General features: G+C 42.6%; 1 protein-coding gene across 2 annotated transcripts in view; it reads right to left on the bottom strand.

Annotated features, from left to right (window-relative positions):
• RCAN2 (regulator of calcineurin 2) overlaps nt 1-18,417 on the bottom strand; it is a 268,194-nt gene that overhangs the window by 226,126 nt on the left and 23,651 nt on the right. For both annotated transcript variants that reach the window (XM_059400326.1, XM_059400327.1), the window contains one exon: nt 1,000-1,226. In XM_059400326.1, the coding sequence (XP_059256309.1) occupies nt 1,000-1,224 (225 nt within the window). In that variant the 5' untranslated portion in view covers nt 1,225-1,226. The remainder of the gene's footprint in view (nt 1-999; nt 1,227-18,417) is intronic.

Below are 18,417 nucleotides of genomic sequence, written 5' to 3'. Positions count from 1 at the left end.
TTTACAAAACCAATAAAATCCAATTAAAAAAAAAAAAAGAAAGACTTCCAGTAATTGTTTTCAGGCAAAAGAGTTTGGAGTTCAGCAATTGGCAAAATCAGCCCAAGTTTGTGAAACGGCAATCATAACTCCTACTCTTATATCTCACACAGAGGCTTATAATTCAGTTTAGGAAAAAAGGCCCTTCCACCCAGGAAGTGTAGCCCATGTTTTATAACATACTATTATAGTACATGTTTACAATTAGAAATCTGCATTTAAAAAAAAAAGAAATCTACATTGACAGGAAAGGTTTGATCTATTCAGACACCCCACTAAAAAGATCAGAGAAATCTAAAATGAGCTTTAAAAAGATCTCCAAGCAGAATACTTAATTCCAATTTCCAAGAATACTTACACTGAATCAGGTTTGTTTCTTAACATGGGAAGCTCCATTTTCTGGAAAATACTTGTATACAGACAACCTCATTCCCCAATCACTTCAAATCAACCATTTTTCCTCAAATTCTTACCACACACTTAACAATTCCACCCTGTGTGATACTACTGAGCAAAGCAAGACTCAGACGACCAGACCTTTCTCATAACACCTGCGGGACTCAGCTCACAGCTAGGCTTGGAACATTCACTAACTGCAGCAGAGTTAGGGATACAAGAGAGCTTGTGCCATTTGGCAGAATAGGAAAAAATAAAACTTTTTTTAAGCAACGTCTCTTTCCTAGCCCAAGGGCTATCTCCTGCAATCGCTATTCCTAACACCATTTGCTCTGTTAGATAGGCCTGTGAGTCTCCGAGGATGAGAGCTGATTTAACATCCACAATCTTGTCACAGTTTGTTGATAACAGAATAGGCTTTTCTCCTCCTGCGCTGCATGCCAAGAACAGAGACAACCACACATTTTCCAAAACTTCAAACCATCAATCACAAATAAGCCATGGAAATACTCTGGGATAATGCCACATCTCCCCCATGATTCCCGAGTAGAAAAGGCTCATTACCTTGCTCTCTTCTCCTTCAAACACTGACTGGTGAACATTGCACGCAAACAGTGAGTTGGGGAGGTCGTTGAAGTCAGTGATTGCTTGAAAGGCTTCCTCTGCGAAACACCGAGTTACGGCCCAGTCTCTGTCTATGCAGCAGAGCAAGAGAAGTCCTCCATCCTCTGGGATGTGCCCCTGCTGCCCCAGGCTCCTCATTCCAATGAAGTAGGATTCTCCCCTCATTCCTGAGGACACAAAGATGGACATACATTAGAGACAGACACTGATTCCTTCACACTTGGTTCTAAGCCCATGGTTCTAGATTGTGTGGGGCAGAGCAGGGGAGTGTGATGAGAAGCAGGGACTAGGAGGAGGAGGAAGACCCAGAAAGTTCACGTTACCCACCTTGGTCTCTTGAGTCACTATTTTCCATCCAGCTCTGCCGCCAGGCAACAACCCAGTCAGCTCTATAATCAAAAAACCCCACTTAACCAAGTTATAAATTGGAGGTTGGGCACTGTAGCCCAGCTGCCCAGCGCTTACTAGATATAGGACCTGGAAAAGATGAAACCTCTCCCGGCCTTCGCGACCGTATGAAAATCATATAGAAACAGGGAGGGCTTTGACAAGTTAGATAATGAATTCTGTAATACCACCGCCCCTGCCACCAATACTACTGATGCCTATCTTTTACTGAGTTCCAGGAACTATTTTAAATGATTGACACACATCAACTAACCTATTAAATCTTCACAACAGTCTATGAGATTGGTACCAATGTTATCCCCATTTTACGGATGGAAAAACTGAAGAACAAAGTAAGGAAGTAACTTTTACTACATCAGTGATAAAACAGCAGGACTGGAATTCAAACCCAGGGAATCTGGCACCAGAGCTCACTTTCCTGTACCATGGAAATGGAACAAGTCAAAATTAGTGCAAGTTCGTATTTAAGGAAGAACAATCTACTTCATCACCACCCGAATCCTGGCTGTGGTAACTCTAGCAGTTAATGGAATATCCATAAAAAGACACACACACGTGTGCATGCACACACACACACACACACACACTCACCCCTACCTTCTGCCTGGGATCATTACTCTAAGTAATTTGTGAATCCTGGATTTTGAAAATAAGTACTATTATGGTTAACCCATAGGATCTAGATACAGATTCCCTTTCCTCATAGCCCCCATCACAGAACTTTCTAGTATTCATCTTACCTAGCTATGTTCAATCATTTTATTATTTCCTAACTCCAACATTTCAAAATTCTACCCAGCTGCAACCAGTTGGAGAGGTTTCTCATATTTTTTTATATTGACACCTTGTAATAGATTTTATCAGCCTCCCCACATATTTTGAGGACAGTAGCTACATTTTTCCTTAGTATCCATTTTCATGCCTGTCATGTTCAGTAATTTGAAGCGCTGAAGGTGAAATAATTTGTCCATGAGCATGCAAGTAAGGCCGACAGACACCTCTAATGTGGCTGCTGGGCCATCTTCAGTAAGTTCCCTTTCCCCAGCCCCAGCATGGCCAAGTACAGGACAGACGGGTGGGACCCACAGAATATCCCTCTGCCCTCATGACATTTGATGGACACAAATTCTGATCCCCAGACCAGTAGGGGTTCCCGTGTATATTTCTCTTGAGCTCTGAATGTATCAATCAGGTGATGAGGTTATGTTTTTGTTTCTATTTTTCCTAGAAACAAAGCCCAAGTGGGAACCTGATCAGCATCACTTGATGGCAATATAAATAATGCATTACATATAAAATCTTGGGGCTGGCTAGGACAAAAGCCAAAAATTTAAAAAGTTGAGGTATAACTCTAAAAGCAGATCAATGTAACTGTGGTAAATACAAACTCTTATTCCATATAACATCCAGTAGAACCATTCCTATATTTCAAAGTTCTTAAAACTCTAATTAATACATTTGCTGTATTTAAGTCAACAAACTTTTTTTTTTTAAGATTTTATTTATTTATTTGACAGAGAGAGAGCACAAGCAGCAGGAGCTGCAGGCAGAGGGAGAAGCAGGTTCCCCTCAGAAGCCCGATGTGGGGCTCAATCCCACGACCCTGGAATCATGACCTGAGCAGAAGGCAGATGCTTAACCGACTGAGCCATCCAGGTGCCCCAACAAAGTATTTATTTTATTTTATTTTATTTTAGGATTTTACTTATTTATTTGACAGAGCACAAGCAGGAAAAACTGCAGAGGGAGAGGGAGAAGCAGGCTCTCCACTTAGCCGGCAGCCTGATGCGGGGCTTGATCCCAGTACCCTGGGATCATGACCTGAGCTGAAGGCAGTTGATGATTAATCAACTCAGCCACCCAGGTGCCCCAATTTATTTTAAATAAAACTATAGTACAGCTTTCAAGCTTTGTTTTATTCTATAATTAATCCAAGATATATGAATATTTGTAATTACACAGTACTTATATATGTATTTGTTTTCCTTCATATTAATATTTATACTGCTGCTTCAAATATTTACTATAATATGCATAATAACCATCATTTCTTATTAGAGTAATAATTACTTTAATACTAAGAATAATTACTAAAAGCATTAAAATAGTATTATTTTCATCAGTGGATTATAGGAAACCTCTTAATAATGAAGTCAGAATCATCCAGTAGCATGAAGTATAGCTATTATGTGTCAATACTTATTTATTTAATTTACTTGACAGACAGAGATCACAAGCAGGCAGAGAAGCCGGCAGAGAGAGGAGGAAGCAGGCTCTCTGCTGAGCAGAGAGCCCCATGCGGGACTGGATCCCAGGACCCCGGGATCATGACCTGAGCAGAAGGCAGTGGCTTAACTAGCTGAGTAACCCAGGTGTCCCCTGATTCTATTTTTAATCCCATCCCTCTAATTTAAAATTTTTTAATTAATCAAAATTGATCCCAAAATGTTTTCCGAGTTTCAATTACTCTTTTTCTGAAAGAAATAAAAATCCATTGCTGAACAAATTAATTAAATAGACGGAATATTAAGCCTTACTCGGGGCTCATTTTAATCTACTCAAATAGCCTTAACTTCTGTTCTAAGCTGTAACGATACGATTATCTTCAAGAGACTTTATTTTAAGCTCATTACTTTCAGTAAAGATTTAAAAGGTGAATGCATTTTTGGCAAACAACCTATTCTACTTATATGGAGAAATATTTTAGAAGTCAGAGCTTTGAACAAAGGAACCCTGATTTCTCTTTCGAGTCCCATTACTGAGTCAGTAGTAACCTGGAGAGTCCATCAATCATTCGATGACTCAGTTTATCTTTATAAAAGGAGAACAAAAACATCTCTCTGCCTCCCTTCCTCTGCAGAGGAGGAAGAGGCAGGGCAATGAAAGAGAAATGGAAAAACTGATCAACATCAGCATTCACCACTACATAAAAGGATAAGTAATATAAAATAGGGTAAAAACACAACATCACGATAATCTCAGGGCAAGACCGTTATTCTTTGGTATTACCACTAACCTTAAGCAAACGCAAGAAATAAAGGGAAGCTCTCAACACCAAAAGAACTCCTAAAAAGAAATGTCAAGGTCTGATACAGCCCAAAAGAACTAGTTTATCTTTAAACTCATTTCAAAACCCTGAACTATTGTAATACAACTTCAAAGCAACAGCTGTCTGCATAGCATAAGAAGCTTTACATGTATCATCCCCATTTCTAAACCTGAGGTTGGTCATCCAAAAAGAACTGCTTTCCCTCCAGACACCTCTGTGGGAGGGTTTCCCAACCTCCCCCATGGTCTGTGAACATGACTTCCTTCCTCTGCACACGCTGAGCACCCCGCACAGCCCTCTCCCAGGGGTCACCCTGCACCTGCTTACTGCTTTACTAGCCCACATCTCAAACCAGACTGGGAGCCTCTTGAGAAGAGAGACTGACCAGTCTTCATCCGTGTATCTTCAGCCTGGTTCATCTAGAAAGGCTTCAAAAGAATGTTTGATGGAATTAAGGAATCATGTAAAAAGGAGTCATCTTCAAAAAATAACAGACAAATATATAAACAAATAATATTTACTTCACATGTATCCACTAACACTGAAAACAACCTGCTGACTTCCATGTTAAGGTTAGATTTATAAGATGGAATTTTATAAATGGAAGATAGCAAGAACCACTCAAAGGATTCCTCTAGCTAAAATGAAAAAAGTGCAGGGAATAATTAAAATAATATATATTTTTTTAGTTATACAAGTTCACTGAAGAAAAAAAACTGAAAAATTCGGAAAGGTACTTTACAAAGAAAATAAAAGCAAACCATAACCCTACTATCTAGAGAATACTGTATTAAAAGTTTGGTACATTTAGTTCTAGTGCTTTTTCACACGTGTAATTTCTAAACAAATTGGGATCCTACTATTTCGTATCCCACTTCTTTTTCAAAACATTGATATAATCAAGAGCAATTCCCTGTAACATTATATATTCTTTGAAAACACTAATTTTAATGGACACATAGTATCCCAGTGTACAGATCGGTCATAATTTACTTAACCATTCTTCTGTTATTTGACATTTAGAAAGCATAAATTTCCATCATCATGTGCATCTGGAAACCCACTATCCACTATTAAAATACAAATGGTCTCCTGGAAGAACCTGAAAACTTCTTCACATGCAGAGAAGACACATCTTTATAACATGCTGGAAGGGGCACACTTGGGTTCCACCCCTTCTCAATGTCGCGTGCTTTCCAGACTGTGGTTTTCACATCAGCAAAATGGAGAAAGAATGTGACTTTGTCTATTTTACAGTCTACCGTGAACGTCCAATGAGACGAAGCACATGAACGTCTTTCAAAACCTCCAAAATAATACGTGAATTAAAGCTATTTATTACTCCTTCTCAGCTCATCCAGAGCAAGGCAATGGCAGAGGAACCTGGCCCTACTGAGGTGCCTACCATCCACTACTGTTAAGTGTAGGGACACATGAATGTCTATGAGGGCTAAGCCCATATCATTAAAATGAGAAACCAGTAGAGATGCTGCTCCAATATTTGGTTTCAGTGTGGCTGGTGACTCCAGAAGAAGGGAATAATAACCATAATACAAGAGAGAGCAATGAAAATAGAAAAAAAGCAATGCTGCCCCCACCCAAACACCACCAACAGCACAATAACGGTTATAATCCCGAGAGTTAGTAGCAATGAGAATAATAAATGCTTGAATTTGACTCATTTTAATGAAGGAGGAAGCATGAAGACAGGAAGATTTTCAACTATTTCACTATTTCGCTACAATGTGAAAATGATTTTATCCGAGATCCTCAGATAACCTTATAGCACTTATTAATTAAATATTTAAAGACTTGAAATGAAGACGGTACAGCTCCTTCTATGAAGAGTAGTCCCCTGAAACTTAAAGATGCTCATTCAGTATCAAAGATTTAGCAAATAAATAAATGTTTGTTGTGCAAATAAGGGAATAAATTTTCCCTCAATAAACAAGAATAATTGGGGCGCCTGGGTGGCTCAGTGGGTTAAGCCGCTGCCTTCAGCTCAGGTCATGATCTCAGGGTCCTGGGATCGAGTCCCGCATCGGGCTCTCTGCTCGGCAGGGAGCCTGCTTCCTTCTCTCTCTCTCTCTGCCTGCCTCTCCATCTACTTGTGATTTCTCTCTGTCAAATAAATAAATAAAATCTTTAAAAAAAATTAAAAAATAAACAAGAATAATTTATTGCCGGGTTTCTACACAAGGAATGAAGCTTTCCAAAACTCCGACTTTTCATTCCATGCAAACACTTACTTGGTACACCTGAACCCAGGAGAAGGGACTTCATAAAGGCAGCTGACTCTGTCGGATATCATTACTGTCACAGTGTTATCAACATGCATGAGAGTCAGATTTCTGAATTCAGAATTCCAGAAAAACCCCACCTTTCTGGGAATAGGGCATATCTCATGCAAGTGGAGAGCCATGCATTTGCTCATAGGATTTCTGGTCTAGAAAGTCTTATATAAGTCTCGGGGTGCCTGAGTGGCTCAATCAGTTGAGTGGCTGCTTTCATCTCAGGTCATGATCGCGCCCCATGTCAGGCTCCCTGCTCATTGGGGAGCCTGCTCTCCCTCTCCCTCTGCCCCTTCCCTTGCTTCTGCGTGCTCTCTCTCTTTCTAATAAATAAAATCTTAAAAAAAAAAAAAGTCTTATATAAGTCTGGATATAAAAGGAGAGGTAATTCCAAATAATCCCATGAGAACAGCAGAGAGCCAAGACAAAAAAAAAACAAAACTCATAAAAAAACAAAAACAAAACCAGATTTTAAACCTCCATGGAGATGCTCATATTCATGCTAGCTTCACTATCAAGTAAAATCAGCCCTTGGAAGGGCTAGGGTGGTAATAATCTCATCTTGAGTCCTTTCAACATGAAGAGAACATCACAGCCAATTCTGAGTACCACTCATTACAGAAAAACTAGAAGTCTTTCTCAGGACATTATTTAGAGTCATCCAAGGGCCAAAAGTCATGTCATCTGAAAAACAGGGCCATGGGAAGACATAGCCTCGTGAAGCATAGGAAAAGGAGTCTTGAGTGAAGTCACAGTTGCCATCAACTTCTGAAAGAGGAAAAAGAATTTTAGTGTAAGGTGCTAAGAAAGAAGTCAAAGCAGAGAGAAACAGAGAAAGAATTCATCTTCATGAAAGGTGCCATGGATCTTTCAACAATTCAGGCTGAAACCGAAAAGTCCTGCCTCGTGTCTTAGTGAGTAACTTTTATGAGTGACAGCCAATGAGTCAGTTCCACAGAGCAAGGGACAAACATCCGGTGGGATGTCAGAGGGAATCTTAAGACCAGGGGTCTGGCTGGCTGGCTGCATTTCTGGTATGGTCTCTTCTCACCTGGAAATTTTTATCTTTTCACGATTAGAAGAAAATACACAGAAGAGGAAACTGTTTATCTCTGGGTTTAACGATGCTCAAGAAAGGGAAATTTATAACCTTTAACAAAAGTTTTCTCCGGTGTTAAAACCTTTAATTAGATTCTCATATCTGCCTACGTTTTTTATTTTCCAGGTTATTCAAACCAGAAAATGAGAATTATTTAGATAGTAAATAATGACCCACAAAGGGGAAAAAAATGAGCTAGACTTAAAAAAAAAAAAGCAACTTACATTGGGTTTATTTTTCCTTAGACAAAAGAATGTTAAAGATTTAACTTGTCTGTTTTTTAAATGAAGAACAGGAATGTAAGACTTTTTGCAATAAGAGCAATAAACAGGGGGAAGAAATGCCTCAATACCATGTTATGGCCAGCTGAGCAGGATAAATAAGGAAAGAGAAGAGCTGGAAATGATTAATGAATAATTCACTTTGACTTTCAGTTCAATTTTGATTGAAAAACAAGTCAAAGGATTATGGGAGTTTTGTTGGTTGGGAGGACTTGAAGAATGACAATGCCCAGCGGACTAAGGATAACAACTAAGAATCCAATGTTGTGTTAATAGAGAAGAAATGTCTACAGCCACTCTTTTTTAAGTTGACTATAAGGTTAAATGAATCCAGTTCAAATTTTTAAAGAATAGAAGACTCAACGTTTTCCAGTGTTTAAAATCCCTTCAGCTCTAAAATTGATTCTTTGACGATAGCCGGACAAAAACAAGCTTATTAGAAAAAAAGTTTTATATGAAAAACAATAATCATTTTAAATTAAATCGTATCCTCAGCTATCATTTTTGGCCTGGCCAAATGGGTAAAGTCTTTTCAATGCCGTTTTGGTATTTTAATATCTAGACCCTCTTAGGGATACACCAGGCCTTTTGTTCATTTTTGTCCATCTTAAAGGGAGACTGAAGTATAATATTAGTAACAACACACCATCCCAGCCATCCTGACATACAAAGGAGAGACATGATATTCTTAGGCCCCGCTCCATAGAAATCCATTAGAGCACTTTCTGAAATATAATGGGACCTATTTAATTCAGCAACAGAATTTTCATACCTGCTGAGTTGCATGAACTTCATGCTATTCTTGATACCATTTGGGATCAGTCCTGAAAGAATCAGGAACATGCAGTTTCCACTCATGGTTTTCAAAGGAAATTATCCACATTCCTCAGTCATGGCTCCCTCTAGGACATGTTCTGGCACCGCTGTTCTACCTTAAGCTCCCACAGGAAAATAATTCAATTAACTCAATTCCCCTAGGAAGCAGCTTCTTATGAATCTTCATGAAACTGGAGAGGAGGGGGAGTTGTTTCCATCATCTCCTTTTGTACTGGATTCTACAGGAGTAATGGGTGTACAGACTTGACCAGAATAATGTGCATGCCAGAGTTTTAATGCCTGTGGTCTGCCAGGAAGATGTGCACGTCCTGGATATTATTCCAATGAACAAAATAAAAAGGGAAAGAAGAATCTCAGATTTACTCAGGGTCAGATGGAATAAGGAGATAAGGCATTTTTATTCCACTCCCACAACACTGAGATCATCGAGAAAATGGGTTTCAAAGAGGCTTGTTGCGGGAGAAGAGCGAAGTAGAGAAATCACCACCTTTTATGTAAGGTTGGAGGATTGAGGCGGCTGTTCTTAATGACGGGAAAATCTATTTGTACAAAGAATGACCTACAATGAACCATAGATTTATTAAAGAAAATAAGCAATAATTAGAACCTAACCACCCAAAAGAGAAGAGCTTTGGTCCCAGTAGGAAACAGATGGCCTGCTCAAATTCGGATCATTCGAAAAGAGTTTGATAAAGCAGCTGTTTGCGGAAGTGCAGGCAGGATATAAGGAAACCACAAAAGGTATTTAAAAACTCTGGGTTAGCACTATCCCTAGACCTCAAGAGGTGGAAAGCGGGGAGGGGTTTTCGGAACGGGAGCACCAGGGAGCACAAGCAGACGACCCCTGACACATCTTTGGTTGAGGGGTAGAGCCAGTCCACAGTGGCACCACAAAGAGGGAAACAGAGGGATCACTATCCCCATCTTGCTCTCTTTCTATGACCTGCTGGCACCTTCCATTGGCCAAACCCAACTGCAAACCAGAGGGCAAGGGAACTATAGTGGGGAGCACATGGTTCAGCCATCGGGAGCATAGTACACAACGGGAAGCGATGGAGAGAGAGGTTCCTGGGATCAAGTGAAGAGACCAAGCACAGTCTTCGTAACTGGGTAGTCATCTAAACATTTCATAGGTTAACTTCAACCGAACGTCATTTAAACATTTAAACCTGAGGCATTTGTAAATGACAGGTCAAATCAGCCCGCATGATGCAGCCACAGATTTATTATTTCTTACCATATGTACCATTTCTTTGTATTTGTATTTGCCACTGTGGTTTGTTGTTGTTGTTGTTGTTGTTTTTAAGAAGAGGAAGAGTGAAGGGGGATCCGAGCAACAATGTGTGTGCACCACCGCAGACTACGTATTCTTGAGCCATGTGTGGAGGCAGAAAACAGTCCTTTCATTATTGCTGTCAGAAGAAGCTTAAAGAAAGCCCCAAGCCTCTCCAAGAGCCTAGCAATTATATGCAAAATAACTTTTCACAGGAGGATAACACTTCAAAAGTGAACAGCAAAGCAGGTGAAGGTTGCTATGGTAGCTAAGAAGTCCGATTTATCCCGTCGTGTTTCGCCTTCTGCTTTCAGAGCACTGGGGAGAAAAAAGTGAGAACGATCTAGAGCAGAGATGGAGAGATGGGGCACCCTGCCTCCGAGAAAATCCAGCCAAGAAGGGTCAGAGCTGTGCAGACCTTCTAAGTGAGAAAGAAAAGGCAGACTGGAAGGCAGCAGAGAGGGGCGGGAGGAGGGATACAGGCTGCTCGGAACTCATTAGGAGGCCAAGGAGACAGGTAGCACTCTCTCTGATAAGATTAGCAGAGGACAATCAGCTTGATTGTAAGCTCTTTTTAATGCAAGAGGGCAAAGAATGAGAAAGAGAGAGACAAATATCTTTATTTCTGTGCCCAGCACACAATATGCTATTTTTTCCCCCTCAAATACAGCTAAATGTCCATGGCACCTCCACGTTAAAAACCTTCCATAACTCCCTAAGATCTATCAAATTCAATAAAAACCATTCTTTGGCCCAGCAAACCAGGACCCCCACAAGAAGACGACAGTCTTCCTGTCCAAATGTATCTACTCTCTACCTAGCACAGAGAAGGAAAGTCCTAGTCTCGGCACCAAGTTCCAGCTCCATCAGTAATGACCTCAACAGCATCAGTTATTGACGGCTCCTTTGCTGGGTGGCCCTGAACAACTTCCTTGAGCTTTCCACACATCTCAGCTTTGCTCCTGCCCGCCCCCAGCCCCACCCAGCACCACACCACTCATGCTGAAGTCATTTCTGGGGCTGTTGCCTTCAGACCGCACTCTGAGCCCCAGTGCACGAGATGAGATCATCCCTCACAGACTCCATTGTCTTGTGTCTGTCCCACCTCTCGAGACACGTCCTTTTTCTTACTCCCCCCTCACTGTTGAGGGCAGGGGCTGTGGCTGGGTCTCCCCCACCTCGATGACCCCAGGAGCTGCTAAACAGGACACCATCCTTGGAAGGTGGCCTTTCTCGAACTGAATGGATTTCAAGTTCTGAACGTGACTCTCAGCTTCCGAACATACTAGCTGCCTGTCCTTGGAAAGTAACTTCGTGTCTCTGGGTTCAGTTTCCTTATCCATAAAGAAGCGTTAAAAAGAAAGCCAAGGTGCCCAAACTGGCATCCCTTACACCAAGGCCAAGTCAACAAACGTGGGCTCAATATTAAGCTAATTGTAGTTTCAACCTCCTCCCCCCATGAGGTTTTAACCAGTTACTTAGGAATTTTCTGATCAGCACCTATGGTAACCTGTCCCATGGGCCCTCTCCAAACCCCACCACCCCGATGGAAGATATGGCCACCCAGGAAGAGGAAGGTGATCTTGCCTGAAACAATCCTATTCGTCCTGTGGCTAATAACTTTCTTGTCCTACCCTCCTTCCCATAAATACCCGCCATGTTGTACAACACAACTCTTTGGAGCTCTCCTCTACTTGTTAGATGGGAGGCTGCCTAATGCATGAATCGCTTAATAAAGCCAATTTGATCTTCAAATTTACTTAGTTGAATTACTCTGCTTTAACACTGGGGAACACGATGGTATCCATTAGGGTGCCAGTTTGAGGATTTCCTAGCTAACACAAATAAAGCATTTAGAACAATGACTGGGACACACTGTGAGGGCTCAAGAAACATTAACAGTTTTTAGTATTGGCCACCTTAGTCCTCAACAGAGCAACTCCTTAACTGTCTCTCACATGACGTCATCTTCTCCTTCCTAGAGTCATCAGTCTCCTCACACAGAAAGACACGGACTATAGAGGAAAGCAAAGGGTGGGCTTTGGAGTTGGTCTGTCAGGTCTGAATCCTGGCACTGCTACTTTCTCACTGTGTAACCTTGGGGCATGTTACTGGACATCTCTGGGCAGTGTATGCAGTACGGGGACCATAAGAGCACCAACTTCATAGGGTTATTATAGGGACTAAACCCATCCTTCCTCCGCTCCCAAATACCCAAATTCTGGGTGAGTATTCTATTGTTTTCAGGTCTTTAGAAGAGGCTGTGCTTCTATGGTAAGAAATCCAAGAACTCAGAAGTCAGATAGACCCCGGTTCAAACCCCAGCCCTCCACCCACTGCTGACTGGTGGTGGTGGCTGAGCTCTGTGGTCTCGGTCTGAATCCTCCTTCCACAGCCATTTTACTTGGTGATTTTAGGCAAGCTGGTTTCCCTCACGAAGCCTCAGTTTCCAGAGCTGTAAATCGGGACTATTAAGAGCTCCTTTTTGGGGGCACCTGGGTGGCTCAGTGGGTTGAGCCTCTGCCTTCAGCTCAGGTGATGATCTCAGGGTCCTGGGATCAAGCCCCACATCGGGATCTCTGCTCAGTGGAGAGCCTGCTTCCTCCTCTCTCTCTCTCTCTCTCTCTCTGCCTGCCTCTCTGCCTACTTGTGATCTCTGTCTGTCAAATAAATAAATAAAATCTTCAAAAAAAAAAAAAGGTTTCTTTTTTTTTCAATTATTTTTGCATTATAGTAAGTGCAATCCATAATCCCCATCCCCTATTTCTCCCATCTGCCCACCCACCTCCTGTCTGGTTAACCATCAGTTTGTTCTCTATAACTAAGAGTTTGTTTCTTGGTCTGTCTCTCTCTCTCTTTGGGGTGGGGGATGGGACAGGGAGGGGGAGAGAAGGCTATTGAGGGGTTCAAGTGAGATCATGCTGGTGAAGAAACTAGGCCAGAGACAGCCGCTATCATCACTCAGGAAATGCCAGCATTTGCTACGACCACCGGCCTGCGCTTATTAATCCTATTAACAGTTCGTTGCAACTCTAACTGCTTACCTGTTCTCAGATAATTGCTTACTTTCCAAGGAAGGCACACTTTGTGTTAGACTCAGGGTCTGAAAGAACTTTAAGAGCAAGAATTAGGACTTTGCTGGAATTTCTCAGCCCGTGTATTTAGCTTGCTAATACATGTTCCCTGCTGCAGACCGAAAAGCGTCACTTGTCATTCTCTTTCCCTTCAGCACCCTTCTCCAACTCAGCTAAAAGTGCCACCAGTGCTCAACCAGGCTCCGGGGTACTTCACAGAGAAGTTCTCCCCCGCCCGCTGGAGGCCGCCCAACACCAGCCAGCACCCTGGGAGGGCTGCCCAGCGCCTCCTCTCCGCTTGCCCTGTTTGCCTCTCTGCACATGCGTTGTTATTTACAACATTTGGCAAAGGGAGCGCATTTATTGACGTTTTTACATCTCCTCCCATATGTTGAGCATGCTTGCTTCTTCCTGTAATGCCTGGCACCCAGCATGGCTCCTGATCCGCTGTCTCGCGGAATGAAACACCCCAGCCTCCACCAGAGCTGCGGCTATGCTATTCTCCCGATCATTCGGCCCCTCCCCCCCTTCCCCCTACCTCCCTGCCCTAATAGATGTTCCAGGGCTTTGTTCACCTTTGATTGCCACTTTCTCAACTGAGGGACTTCCTGAGTCTCAGGTGTTCATGGTCTCCTGCCGTGCTCAATTCAGGTTGTGTGTTCTCACGGTCCCTTCCTTACCATTCACTGCTGGCACATTTACCAATTCAGTCCTGATCTGAAGGTAAGTCACAGCCCTAACAGCTTCGGGTCACTTTTAAAATCCTTCCCTTTTTATACCTTTTTGGTTGAAAATGTTCATTCTTTTTCCCTCTCCCCTCTCCCTCTTTCAAGCTTACAAGCGCAGTATCTATTAGGTTCCTACAGGAGCTAGTCCTGACGGGACCGCTGCATTGCACAGCAGAGAATATCTTCTCCTTTCTAGATGCAGCGGCCTGCCCTCAGCCTGTTCAACCCAGGGCCCCAACTGGAGAAGCCAACACAGGCTGGCCAGTGTCCTCCACATTGTCAGAAACTCACAATTCAGGAGGATCCAAAATTAGTCCCCCACTTCTGGTGCCATGTGTTGTTTACAAGACAGAGCTGACCCAGATTCTAGCTTAGGAAAAAAAAACCAAAAAACCAAAACCTTCATCAAAGTCCTTTTTGGCCTGCTGCAACTGGGGCCAGTTACTTTGAGGTGCCAACTCACCCCATCTCTCACTCTGCCAACAACCAGTTGGGGGCCGGGCTCACAGAGGATACAGGACAGAACCTGTATTGGCAAGAAGGTCTCTGGTGGAGACCAGCAGAAGGTTTAGGGAGAGACACTGAATCAGTGGAAGACACAGGTCGTGGATTAATCACTCGACATACCTTTTAAGAACTGGTGGCCATCTTGCTCTACACTGTAAGACCTCTACCGGGCCCTATGCCAAAGGCCGTGCTTGAAATGAAGTGAGAACTAACTGGAACTCAAATAAAAACTTGAAAGTACAAAAAGGAAAATAAGAAAGGAAGTGGGAGGAGGATGAACATCATCTCTCTACTTGTCCAATAGAGCAGATGGAAAGCCTTGTACCTTTAATGAGCAGAAATCATCATGGCAGCCATCAGGAAAATAAATGGCAGATTCACCAGTGTAGCCTGCAGACTCCAGACAAGTACAACTAGAACAGTCTGAGGGGCCTGCCAAGCATTCCAGCATGGCTTTGGAAGCTCTCTATATCAGGGTAGAACACTAGGGCCCCTTCAACTTCCTGCTCTTCTAGCCAATCCCAGAACCACTCCACATGTTTAACTGGGAAACAGCCAACAAATCCGAAGCTTCTCATTAAGATGTCAAAGCTTCTTATTAAGATGGTCAAAGACCCCACTGGATCCCTACAGCCTAACTCAGTACAGGAGAAGTAGGAAAGATGAGAGACATTATTTTAGGCTAGTGTGGCTTTTTGAGAAACCGCTGCTGTTTGTCTCTTTTTATAGCTACCTAATAGTTTTGCCTTTTTGGTGACAGTGTCTGTCACAGAGCAGATGCCCAAAAATATTTGTTCCACCAACCCAGACAATCCTTCATTTTCCTTCTCTCCACCAGTTCATGTACTTTCTCATCTCCTCCATTTCTTAGAACTGGGTTTTCCCTTCTTCCAAACAGAACCTTGATTTTTTTTTTTTTTTTTTTTTACTTCTAATGTGCAATTGCTTCAAACACTAAACATAAAGCACTAAAAATGTACTCAGTGGGGATGTCTGGGTGGCTCAGTCGGTTAAGCATCTGACTGTCGATTTTGGCTCAGGTCATGATCTCAGGGTCATGGGATTGGGCCTGTGCAGGGCTCCCTGCTGGGTGCAAATCCTGCTTAAGATTCTCTCTCTCCCTTTCCCTCCACCCCTCCCCTGCAGTTCATGCACACCTGTGTGTGTGCTCTCTTTCTCTCTCTTAAAATAAGATAAAAATAATATAAAGTAAAAATGTACCCAGTGAATGGGTATTTTTAAAAGGACATAGGAAGTACATCACATGAGGGGAAAAGAAAACTAGTGTAATGATCACTTAAAGATGACTTGCCCTTGACATGGACATGGGGAGAGTAAAGCTTGGCTGCAACATGCACAGCTCAGTCTTCGTTACCCTCCTTCCTGGTGCTGTCACCCTCCACACCATCAGACACAGATACCTTTCAGAGGACTCCCCCAGTCTATTAAAACCTGGATAGCAGATTAGTACAGGCCCCCTGTTATTTCATATATTTTACAGAGAGATGTTAGGACTCTGTCTCTGACAAGATGGAAGTGGGTGAGCCCTGTTGGTATCTAGAAGAAGGACCAGGGGCGCCTGGGTGGCTCAGTGGGTTAAGCCGCTGCCTTCATCTCAGGTCATGATCTCAGAGTCCTGGGATCGAGCCCCGCATCGGGCTCTCTGCTCATCGGGGAGCCTGCTTCCTCCTCTCCCTCTGCCTGCCTCTCTGCCTGCTTGTGATCTCTCTCTGTCAAATAAGTAAATAAAATATTTAAAAAAAAAAAAAAAAAAATAGAAGAAGGACCAATCAGGTAAAAGAGGCCAGCAGGGAGGGGGGAAAAGGCCCACAGCTGGGGGACTGGGTGTGTTTAGGGAACAGGTGGGAGGCTTCTGTAGCTGAAGTATGGTGAGCAAGGGAGGGTGGCAGGAAATGAGCCCAGAGGAAAAGCAGGAGGCCAGGACATGTGCTACTTTTGGTAGTACAGGTCCTTGGAGAGGACTTGGCTTTGTGCTCCAGGGATTTTGAATAAAGGGGTTCATGAATCGACTTATGTTTACAAATAATTTCTCTGGCTGTTCTTTGGAGAGTAGACCAAGAGAGCAAGGACAATTAGGAATCTACTGCCAGGAATTCAGACAGGAGATAATGGTGGTAGACACCAGACAGGTAGTAGTTGAAATAGCAAGAGGCAATAGGATTCCAGATAGTTTTAATGCACTAGCATTATTTGCTGATGGACTAGATATGGAGCAGGGGAAGATTCAAGGATAAAGCCACAGTGTTGACCTTAGCATCTAGAAGCATGAAGCTGCGATTTATGAAGATGGAAAAGACTGTGGAAGTTAACACTGGGACTTTGAAGGAGAAGATTCCTATCATTCATCTCAGTGAGGAGCAGTTAGTGCTGAGTCTAGAATTCAGTGGGGAGGGGGATAGCATACATGAGACTTAAAGCCATAGGACTGGACAAGGGGTTTTAGAGAGAGAGGAAGTCCAAGGTCTGAGTCCTGGAACACACCAGCATCTTACAGGAATCACAATGGTAGCATCTCCCGGGTGTGCTGCAATAATTTGATGAGATAATACACGTAAAGAACTTAAAATACTGCTGAGAACCTCCTTCAACAATCAATAATCATATATACTTTTCCCCACCAGCCAGCCTCTATCTCTACTAGAGCACCAATCCCAAGTCCCTGGGCCCTGGACCTGGTAGAATTCCTCTTCATGTTGCATAGTAACAGGTGGGGTGGGAAAAAGGAAATCTTGTCCCCATGAAGGCTAGAGGAAAAAAAACTCTCTTACTTGCATTCCAACATGGAATTCTGAACATTTTCCTGCCACAACATAGATAGTTTCTAAAAACAAAAATCTGGTATTTTTTATCAAATACATCATGCACACAATAGCCTTTTGGACTAGCCAGCCTGGGGCACCTGGTCATAATTTCTGACATTCCTCCAAGAAAATACTTTTCAAATTCCAAACAACCCAGTAGAAACCTACATTTTAAAAGGTGGTAGGTGCCTCCTAACATAAAAGCATCATATAAATTCTAAAAGTGGATATATGGGCACCTTCTTTTCACAGCAACATTCTGTGACCTATAGCTGTATTTTAGATACCCAACAGCAACTAACCAAGTCCAGAGATAGTCCCTTTGTAGCTCCTGTCTTAGTTTAATCCTTGCCTCTCCTCACTCCCCCACCCCACCCCCCGTACTCACCCAGGCAACAAACAGGCCACTGAAAAATTTTAACTCCAAGATGAATTCCCTGTCATACTGTATTTCTCCATCAAAGCCCTAATCTAGCTGTCCTGTAACTGTCTTTTTTTAATTATTTTTTAAAAGATTTTATTTATTTATTTGACAGACAGAGATCACAAGTAGGCAGAGAAGAAGGCAGAGAAAGAGGAGAAAGCAGGCTCCCTGCTGAGCAGAGAGCCCGATGTGGGGCTCCATCCCAGAACCCTGGAATCATGACCAGAGCTGAAGGCAGAGGCTTTAACCCACTGAACCACCCAGGCGCCCCAAGTCCTGTAACTGTTTAATTGCCTTCTTTCCAATGAAGTCTGCAAATGCTGGGCTGTATTTAAAAAACCTAGCTGGGAATCACTAGAATCTTTCAAATAAATGGGGAAATCAAAACTTAACCTCGTGTTAGCCCACTCCAAGACACACAGGCCTCCTTGAAAGAAGAAGGAATCCAGAGGACTCTTCCAAATGAATTACCCAAATCAATGTGAGAAGGAAGGTACAGGAGGACCATTCTTCTGATGTAATCAGATATGGATGTTTATATCCAGAGTAGAACTACCACATGTGG

The sequence above is a fragment of the Mustela nigripes genome, chromosome 5 (assembly GCF_022355385.1).
Source record: "Mustela nigripes isolate SB6536 chromosome 5, MUSNIG.SB6536, whole genome shotgun sequence".
In the NCBI taxonomy this organism is placed as follows: Eukaryota; Metazoa; Chordata; class Mammalia; order Carnivora; family Mustelidae; genus Mustela; species Mustela nigripes.
Note: the sequence above shows the minus strand (reverse complement) of the source record. Positions and strands in the feature narration are given on the sequence as shown.